The 10,768-nt window shown below is 30.9% G+C and overlaps 1 protein-coding gene across 2 annotated transcripts; it reads left to right on the top strand.

Annotated features, from left to right (window-relative positions):
* Positions 1-7,124: 7,124 nt before the first annotated feature.
* LOC111397656 lies at positions 7,125-10,372 on the top strand. 2 transcript variants are annotated; one of them, XM_023024659.1, is made up of 7 exons: positions 7,125-7,207; positions 8,571-8,856; positions 8,971-9,214; positions 9,311-9,520; positions 9,657-9,749; positions 9,818-9,922; positions 10,019-10,372. In XM_023024659.1, exons 3-7 carry the CDS (start codon positions 9,182-9,184, stop codon positions 10,100-10,102), a joined length of 525 nt encoding a protein of 174 aa, XP_022880427.1. In that variant the 5' UTR covers positions 7,125-7,207; positions 8,571-8,856; positions 8,971-9,181; the 3' UTR covers positions 10,103-10,372. The 2 variants fall into 2 exon arrangements, with proteins under 2 accessions (XP_022880427.1, XP_022880428.1); XM_023024660.1 differs by lacking the exon at positions 8,571-8,856 and having other exon boundaries at positions 7,147-7,207.
* The last annotated feature ends 396 nt before the right edge of the window (positions 10,373-10,768 follow it).

The following is a 10,768-nucleotide window of genomic DNA, read 5'->3' as shown; positions in this document are numbered from 1 at the left end:
ATAGTGCCTTGTATGAGGACAGTGATACTTTGACGGTGTTGGATGTTGCTCTGCCAATGCCCGCTAATATGACATTGTTTGGGTATGTCAAGAATAATGAGAAGGTGGTGAATAACCAATAGATGATTCATTACTCTTAGATAGTAAGAGATTATGATCTGCATTTCGTTCAATTAAATCGATAATGAAATCCTTGATCAAGGTACACTCATAATAGTGGAATGAAAAATATGATTGATCATCGAGATTGACACATTTTCATATCTCGTAATTGATCGAATCATATTGACGAAATGATTATAGTTCCATGGTAAACGAATAAGTTTTGTTTTGTCATACCATGTGACATTTTCCGTTACATGTATTGCACTGACACATTGTTAGACGTCAGTTTGGGACGGCGAGTATGAATTGGTGATAAATTAAAAGGGTGTTTTAATTTATCAATTTTGATTAGATCAAAATAATACTTTACGTTGTTTGACATCGTGATCAGGAACCTGATAGGTCGCACACAAAAGAGAAGTAGAATATTGTAATTTGTCGATTAATTAATTTAACAAGCGTTGGATAAATTAATTAATTGAGTTGGTTATTTATAGGCCCGAATTAATGGATTAATTAATTCATGGACCAGCTTTAATTAAATGAGTTAATTAATTCATGAATAAGGAATCTTTTTTTATCTTTTTTTCCTTTCCATCTCATTGTTGGGGCATTAATTGAAACTAAACTTGTTATCCTTGGCAATGAGAGTATCTCTTGCACAATCTTTCATACCAAATCTAGTAATAACCTTTTCTACATAGATCTTTTGTAATGACCCAAGGATATACTCTGAGAGCGATCGAGTGTACATTAACTTTTGGATTTCATTGGACTTGGTGATTTTTTTATTATTTTTTTTCCTACTTTTGGACTATTAGCAAATTAACCCCAATGATAATAACAAATAATTAGTCCTCTTTATGATAATTTCGAGGCAAATTGAACTCCTTATCATGAAGCTTTGGAGAATTGATAGTTTCAGATTTTTATTTTGAATTCTAATATTAAATTGTTTTTAGCTGAAAGGTTCAAGCTGGCATTGACTTTTGGACTAATTAAGATTTAAATCTTAACTGCATGTTCCTATAAAAGGTATTGCACTAGTTGGGCTAACTAAGTTGGAAAAAGTTACCTACACTTATGTGTATAAAAGCTAGTATTGAGTTCTAAGTTACAGAGTGAAAGCTATAGACTTAGGTTAAGAAGCAGTTGTAAGAAATTGAGAAAAAATATCGTGAAGCCTGACTGCACCTTGGACATTAAAAAGGGTAATCTAGATGTTTAGTGGTTTGACTTGCAAATAAAGACTTTAAAGCTAAAACCATAATCAAAGAAGTCAAGATAAAAATAACAAGTAATTGACTATGTAAATAGTCACCTCACTAAGTTCGGTATACCTGTTCGAAAAGAGTTGAATAATAGTCAGTTACTGATAGGTGCATTTCTTATCCGAATTTTTACTCTTATATATTTATCACAAAATTGAGAGGATAGTTTAGATTTATGTTAATTGTATGTAGATTTTGACAAATTTGGATGAAAATTGAATTGAAGCTGTACAAAATTAAAGAATTGAGGATCAAAATAATCAAGTCTTGAATTTTAGGACATTTCATGCAAATGAAGAACACCTGTGATGAACAAGAAAATAATTTGAATGATCAAAGTGCATCAAATTGTAAGAAAATTCATCGTTTGCAGGTTTCCTATTTAGAGTCAAATTCTATATAAGACATGCTTTAGAATTCTTTTCTATTGTAGAATTCTATATATTCATTATTCTTTTTATGGGACACACTGAAAAAATACAGAACATGTAGATCAAATGACAAAAGCTAAGGTTTGAAGATTTTAGGATTGAAGAAGAATCTTGGTGCAATATCTAATTCTTTCATTCATCAAGATTTCAAAACTTGATTATGTTCTCTCTCTCTCTCTACATTAATTAGTACTGTAGCTAAATTTTTAGTTGGGGCAAACAATATAATCTATGTGTAACCCCTTTAATTTAATTTTCAAGATTAATAGTTAAATTTATATGTTGATTTTGTTTATGAAATTTAATATTTTAAACTACTTGGCAAATTATTCAATGATAATCGAATTTGTAATGAATTGAGATCTAAATTATAGATTTAGATTGCATAATAAAATCTTTTAATTTGGATAAAAGTGTACAGATACCTTTTATGGTTATTGCAATCGTTACATTGGTTTTTAAAGATTTAATACAATTAATTGGGACTTATTCTAATTCACATAAATATATGGTGTATAGGAATAATTTGAACTCAAGAGATGTAAACTAATTTGTTGACATCAAAAATAGTAAAGACTAATTCTTAAGCCAACTTTAAGAATAGGGCCTCTCATATTCATTTCGAAAGATAAATATTGTACATCTTCTCCCCTCCTTTTTTTTCTTATTTCCCTCTCCCGTTCTAAGGGACTCATTTCCCACTACTTTTAGGGGGCTTGGCAAGTTAGCCACTTGTGGCAAGCTCAAACCACATGCCGCCGACCTCTCCCTTGATTGGTTAACGAGGTCGATAGCCGTCTTGTCATTGTTCCCTCCAAGTAATGATATGCTGAAAAGGATAGGGGAGCCAAGAAGTTTGATTGGTGGATATAGGCAGTGCTGATATCACCTTGTACAAGTGTATGTGATTGAAGGGATGATGTGACATGATATAAGGAATCTGGAATCATTATGTCTGTCGAAATTACGACGATTATATACCGAGCTGAACTTTCATGGTCGAGCTCACACACATATGAGGTGGGCCCTGCGAGCAATAGATGTAAGACCAGAGGTCGGCCATCAACATAATTAATTAGAAAATTTTGACCCTATATTACATTAGGTAATCGATACATCAAATTGTAAGTCCAACATCCACATTCATTCTTAAAAACTGAAATTTGGTTATTGTGTGCATTAGGTAATATTAAGCTAATTCGAATAATTTAGAATATCAATCACAAACTAAATATTATCTTTTTTCTTTAATCTGGAGTTAGAAACAATAAATCAAAATTAAATAATATTCCTCGTGGGAATGATCATCCGGACACATAGGTCCTCTATTTACTCGTTATGATATTGTACACTTGCGATAGAAACTACGACTACAAAAAATAACCGATTTTGCGACAAAAAAATATTGTCGTAAAAAATGCGACGCTAATACGTTTGTTGCGGGTTTTGTAGCTCTATATGAGTTGCGAAATGTGTTCTGTGACACCTTTCAACAATTCATTGCATTAACAAAATCACAACACTATTTGTGTGACGCAGAAAATACGAAATGGCGGCACAATATTTGTAGCCGTAATGTCGTCGCAATGTATATATGTCGCAAAAAATTTAAAGGGCGACAAGTCCGTTTGTCGCAACGAATATTCCAATAAAGTTTTTACGAGAAATATGTTTGTTGCGAATGTTGAGTCACCGAATATATTTTGCGGCTACTTTTGACTATTCATCGTACTAACATAATCGCAACATTATTTATTTGCCGCAAAAAATGTGAAATAGCAACACAATATTTGTAACTATAATGTCCTCGCGATGCGTATATGTCGCGAAAAATAAAAGGGCGACACTATAGTTTGTTGCAACAACTATTCCAATAAAGTTTTTACGAGAAACATATTTGTTGCAAATATTCTTTTAAAGGTGTAACTTTTGCTACCTATTTTATCTTGTGACAACACATGCCCGTAGTAATATATTTTTAATAACAAGTAATGTTTGTTGTGAAATATGTTTTACAATGTATTTGATATGTCGCATAATGTATTTTAATATATTCAATATTTGTAGTACAATATATTATGTAACGAGTGATGTTTGTATTTAAATTTATTTTGCAACACTAATAGTCTATTGCACCATCATTTGTGCAACGAGTATAGTTGTTGCCTAATTTATTTCGTGATTATTTATATATGTCACATATTTTATTTTACGACACAAAATGTTATTACGAAAAGTATTTTGTGACAATGAACTTTTATTTATGTGTCAAGTTGTGCTCGTAGTTAAATTTATTCCGCAACACAAAGGGTTTGTCGCTTCAAGCATGTACGATTGTCACCTAATTGATTCTATTTTTGTTTACGTATGTCGTAGATTCTATTTTAAACACAATTTTCGATTTCTTTCATCGCAATGGAATCGTTATTGTGGTGTACATTTATATAAAAATTTAACTTGCTTAACTAGAAATAACTCGTGACTTTATGAAAAGCATGCTTTAACTACAATTATTAAAATATAATTGATATCAAACTAGGAAAAAAAAACCATATCAACGTCAACCAAATAAATATAGATCAAGGTATTATCTACAAACTTGGTTACCTCCAAAATCAAAACAAATACAAATAAACTATAGCACTAGTAATTTCAATGTCAAACTACTTAGAATGATTTACCAAACTTAAAAATTAAAAAATAGAACAAGAAATTTGGAAGAAATAACAAAAACTCACGAGACACCCAAATAACATTCTTCACTCTTAAGATATGCTTTCAACTGACCATCAATATGTTCTTTGGTTAAATGTGAATTCCTGTAAATAAAAGCTCCATAACTTTAGTCAACCATGTACATATAAAAGGTAATGAAATATTAGCTTAAAGAAAATATTTCAAATATCTGACATTGAATATTAACACAAGATCAACAACCATCACAATAAACAATCAAATATATCTCATTAGTTGATTAGTCTAACCTGAATTGTGAATAAAAATTCTTATCAACTATCGGTTGATGCATCATCAATACTCGAATCTGTAGAGAAAAGGGAAAAATGTAATCATTAAAAAATAAAATAGAAAAATATTACACAAAAAAAAAAAAAAAACACACACACACACACACATATAAATAATGTTTTACTTACCAATATCACTATCACCATCATCATCGTCATTGTCATCGTCGTCGTCGTTACAATCTAGAGATTTCTCATCTTCACTATAATATTCATTCAATGTATCATCTTCCTCTTCCTAAGTATCATATATAACATTATTCATATTTTTATTTATTGATTCCACATCTATTTGCATTGCTTCATTTTCAATAATATCTGGATCAACATCTCCTCTATGGCATACTTGAGAGTCAAGATCTTCCTGTTGGATTGGCAGGACAATATCTAATGATTCATTTTCCTGAAATATTACTTGCTTACTACCACCATCATTTTTTTCAGGAATGTCCCATACCTTTTCCACTACCTTCTGCTATGGACCCAACAAAAGATCTTCCATAAAAAATACTTATTGTGCTTGGATGCCAAGTATATAAGAACCATCCATGTACCATTTGTGATTCACATTGATAGAAGTAAGATGATAATCTACCACTGTTCTTTTTTGCTTTGGATTATTATCGTACCAATTACACTGGAACAAAGTGATGCAATAGTCAAAAATATATACCAACTCAATAATATCACACAATATACCGAAAAAGTTGATGTTCTCATCTCCCGGCACCATCACTCCGCTATTTTGTGTTGTATGACAATCATCTCGATCTTTAACAAGGACTCTTACCCCATTAGCAATACAACCCGAATAGGGAAATATTATGAAATCCGGTTTACATGCTAATGCATATAATTCTTTGCTTATACCTGAATCTTTTTTATTATATAATCTCGTTATCTGTGCTAATAAAAACATATTAATCAATATACCTTCAGATACGAATGTTAAGTTGATTTAATAAATAAATAAGACATGCATTATAACTTACATGTGAAGCAAACCATCCGGGAAACAATTCTTCCTGTTTTTTTCCAAATTGTTGTGATTTTGTTGTTGCAACAGCTCCATGTGTTCACTACAGAAGGAGATGCAATTAAATACTACAAAACATTAATAATTAATAGCAAAACAATTTAAAAGTTGATTAAGAACTTACTCTAAATATTGTCGAACTTCATCACAATTATTTAGGACATACCAATGCGCTTTATCAATTTCTTGTTTTGAAAGTAACTTTGGTTCTGCGTGACCTAATAGTCTAGTATTTTGAGAGAAGACTGACAGGCTTGTAGATGAAGTACCACCATCGTCATTATGCTCAGGTCGATTAAATTTTGTTTCAATGTCGTTGAGATACATTGAACAAAAATTCAAAGACTCATTAACAATATATGCTTCAGCAATTGATCCTTCGGGTCAAGCTTTATTCTTAACATAACTCTTATATCGACCCAATATTCTGTCATCAAATATTGCATGAAAAGTTTTGAAAATAATAAGTCAATGGACAAGTATATATGTATGCAATTTAAGCAATTACCTTTCAATTGGGTACATCCATCTAAATGCAACGGGACCTCCAAGTTTTGCTTCTTCAGGTAGGTGAACAGCTAAATGAACCATTACATCAAAAAATGCCGATGGGAAAATTCATTCTAGTTTACATAAAATTATAATAATCCCTTCTTCCAACTTCTCTAAATCATTAATATTCAATGTTCTTGAACATAATTGTTTAAAAAAACAATAGAGCTCTACAATTGCAGTACACACCTCCTTTCACAAAAAATTTCGAATAACAACGGGAAGAAGTTGTTGTAACAACACATGTCAATCATGAGTTTTTGAACCTGATATTTTGCCTTCATTTTCTCAAACACATTTAGAAATATTTGATGCATATCCATCTGGAAACTTCACAGATTTCAAAAATCGGCAAAATATTTTTTTTTCCTCCAATGTTAACGTGTAAGAAGAACGAGGTTTCAAAAATCCATTACCATGTGGTTTTAAATGCAATTCTTTTCTAATCTTCATATCTTGCAAATCCAATCTAGCCTTATCCGTATCTTTTGTCTTGTATTTGAAGGGAAAATTTTGGCTCTTGTATTTGGAGGGAAAATTTCTAGTTCCCTCTTTTTTTTGTCAACATCTTTATCTCTTTATAAGATGTGTTTCTCATTTTTTAGTTCTCTATAGCGTAGGTATTTTCATTCAAGAACGATCCAATCTAATGATTATTTTTATGTGTTTTTTTTTTTTTTGGTTTCTTAATCTAATATATTTGCATTTCTTGATTTCATGTTGATTCATTTCAAAGTTCTATTGGTCATTTGTCAAAGACTGCTGATATACTTATTCACGACGGAGGTAAGTTTATATCCCTTTTTCCTCATCCCATATTTTACAGCAATTCATTGATTTATATACTTTAGATCCATTCCTTGAGAATCTGATCCGTCATTCGGTTTATCTAGCTAGATGGACGAATCAGGGCCTCAATTCCCTGAGAATTTGATCCATCACTCGGATATTTACTAGAATGATGAAGTTTGATATATTTGGAAAATATAGAATTGGTGTTAGACTGTTGTTGCTTCAAGCTGGAAAATATAAAATTTCGACCTTGCTAAGATGATAAGGAACCTGATAGCAATTGTTGTATTTTGTGGTTTTGTATACATATTTGCCAACCGAATATGAAAATTTGAGTTAAAATAGTTGTGAAATAAATAGTTTGAAATAAATTGAGTTAATATGAAAAAACTGTATTTTGTGGGCTTACGAACCACATTTGAGAAATAAAGACAGAAATGTTGACTTTGAAATTTAAAAGTTGATTAAGAATTAGCAGCCTATTTTTTAAATATGTTTGGAATTTTTACTGTTGTCGTTAACCTTCATTCGGCCCAATATACATATAAAAAAGATAGTTTGGCATACTTAATATTTATTTGTTTTTGAAATGTTGCCCGCTTCGCCAAATGCCTGATTAAAGGAATTTTTGTGGATCTCTTCAATTTTCCAAATTTGTTTGGAGTTTATTTATGTTGTCCTTAAATATCATTTGGCTCAATAGACATATAAACTGATCGTTTTACATTAGGCAGAATAATTATTGGTTTTTGAAGAGCTAGTCGCTTGGCCAAGTTCCTAATAAAAGGATTATATATATATATAAGCATACCACGTCTGTATAAGCATCATCATTTCCATTATGATCATACTACGTTACAATTGTGTTTCTAGTAAGAAAATTAAAGGAAGACGTAGGATCATTTGAGGCTAGATTTACGAGGGACATAAACCTCCATGATAAACAATATTTTTGAAATCGCACAAAATTATTGTTTAAGCTTACAGGTATCTTTGTGTCATGCAAAACTCTATTTTATCCAACTTGCACTAATCCTCTGCATTACATCTTCTTAAATTCCTCTATTACCGTTTATAATCGAACCTAAATACCTAAAAAATATTTTTGAGACCACATGTATAAATATATCAATGGCCATATTGTCACAAATTTTAGTTCATTAAACATGTCATGTATAGCTTATAGTTGAAATATATTTAGGATGTGTAATATATTTTCCTCACCATTCTTGAAGATATCTATGGGTTAGTCAGATCTTTTAGCTAGATGAGCTCGTCAATGGGGACCCATTGTTTTGGTTAAAAATGATACCTCTCTTTCTCTTCTTTTTTTTTTCTTTGGGTTTTTTCTTGGTAGATAATGGCTTCTCGAACAAGAATTGGCAAGAAAAATAGAGTTTTTAGTACATCTTATGAGCCACCTTCAGATGTTTTCTCGTCAAAGGCATCATACAAGGGTCCATTAACCCATACTACTATTCAAGCTAATATCTCTTCCTCATTGTCAAAGTCTAGTAATGCTCAAGTTCCTACTCCATTACCTCAACCTCTACGGGTTCCCGCCCCATTATCTCAGCCCTAGCTTCAACTTAATTCATCACAAGCAACCACATTGACACATGAGACCATCCTCAATTCCAACGGTAATAATTTATCTTTATGTTTGTGATATAAAATCATCATAATGCATACATTAAATTGACAGAATCTCCTTTTTTGTATATATATTCTCATCCTTTAAGTAATTTATTTCATAGATTCTCATTCTTTGAAGAGGAAGGGACGTGGTCCTACAAGAGGTAAGGGCACTGATGACATTGTCAGTGCAGCTGGAAAAATATCGTTGGAGATTTCTAAAAAAACTGGGAAGAGCTATTGGAAATCAGCAAGCACGTTTGGCTAGTGAATGTGGCTACGTCGTTCGATCCTTCGCTCCACTTTGTTACAAAAGGTGGATCAACATACCCTATGAAGAAAAAAAAATTGTATGATCGAGTTTTGGTAAGTCGTAAACAAATTCATTTTTACAAAATTTTGTAGAATAGTTATTAGTTTCCCATATTTAAATAAATAATATACACATTTCCTTTTTGGTAGGCAAAATTCAAGCTTGAGTTGACAGTTGAGCATGTCCATAAATGTGTGAACGATGCTTTAGCGAGAAGATATCGTGATTATAGATGTAGACTCAAAGAGAAATATTTTAATGGAAAAACATTAGATGATGCAATGAAGAACCACCCAATTGACATAAAGCAAGTTGATTGGGACTGGTTGTGTCAATATTGGTCTACCCCTGAATTTCAGGTAACTTTTATTAAAATTGCATATACTTGTAAATATTAAGAATAATGTAATTTAGACGTTATCTTAAAATAATTAATATAATTATAAATTATAAATTATAATGAGTTAACTATATTTACATATAAATTGATTACAGGCATTATCTACACGTAATTTAGCAAGCCACAACTGCATTAAATATAATCATCATGGCGGATCAAAATCATTTGTTGCACGTCTTCAAGAAAAGGTAATACTTTCTTTTGTTTTATGAAGACAAATATATTTGTATAACCTGATATATATTATTTCAAACAGAGATCAATTACTAAAGACAAGGCACAAGGAAAAATAGAACTTCATTATGAGACTCATTACAGTCAGAAGAAAGGGTGGGTAAATGATGAAGCACGAATAAAATATGTAAGTATATTAAGAATTTATTCGTTGTTATTGACATTTTATATATATTATGTTATTAACATGTATTCTCTCTTCTTTTTCTTTACTTATATATAGGAGAAGATGTTTCAAATTAAAGAGCAACCAATTCCAAAGGGATCTGAGCCCCCACTGAACTTGAGATTATGCAAGAAGTTTTAGGAAAATCTAGAGGTTACATTAGAGGACTTGGACATGGTCCAAAACCTGCCTCAAGCCACTCTGCTCATTTGACATCGGTTGATACTGAATCAATAGCCCTTCGAGAGCAAATACAAAAGCAAGAGCAAGAATTATTGGATATGCATGCCAAGATTTCTCACTTTGAGGCGCTAATGCATCAGTTCGTATCGAATCAAGTCGGCATGTCTCCACAACAAGCTGAACTAGCAACAATGTTTCGCATGCCACCGTCTACTGATAATATATGAATTATGATTTATTTATTTATATTGCTTTAATTGTTGAGACAGTTATTTTCTTTTATGGATTGGTTCGACCTAGTATTTCTATTTTTGTAAGTTATTATTTGATTGAAAGTTTAATCGTCTAATGCATTTTTCTTAATTTTATTAATGCATTTTTTTTAATTTTATTGGGAATAAATTTTTAAAAAAAATTTATACAGCTTTTATTATAAAAACTTTGCTCTTGAAAAAAAATAATTAAAAATTTTAAAAATTTGTATTACACATTAAAATTTAGCCGGACGAAAAAACAAGCACTTATTACAAAAAAAAATTATGTTAGAAAAAAAAGTTAAGACAATAAGCAAAGAATGTTACAAAATAAAATAAAATCAACGGATAAGATGCATCGTAAAATCTT

This window comes from Olea europaea, chromosome 7 (genome assembly GCF_002742605.1).
Source record: "Olea europaea var. sylvestris chromosome 7, O_europaea_v1, whole genome shotgun sequence".
NCBI lineage: Eukaryota > Viridiplantae > Streptophyta > Magnoliopsida > Lamiales > Oleaceae > Olea > Olea europaea.
This window is presented reverse-complemented; position numbering and strand designations above follow the sequence as displayed.

Excerpts from the sequence above, each read along its gene's own strand:
- LOC111397656 (XM_023024659.1), top strand. The coding sequence starts at position 9,182 with ATGAAGAAAAAAAAATTGTATGATCGAGTTTTG. Across the intron at positions 9,521-9,656 it reads GGTCTACCCCTGAATTTCAG|GCATTATCTACACGTAATTT; the intron begins GTAACTTTTATT and ends AATTGATTACAG. Across the intron at positions 9,923-10,018 it reads ATGAAGCACGAATAAAATAT|GAGAAGATGTTTCAAATTAA; the intron begins GTAAGTATATTA and ends ACTTATATATAG.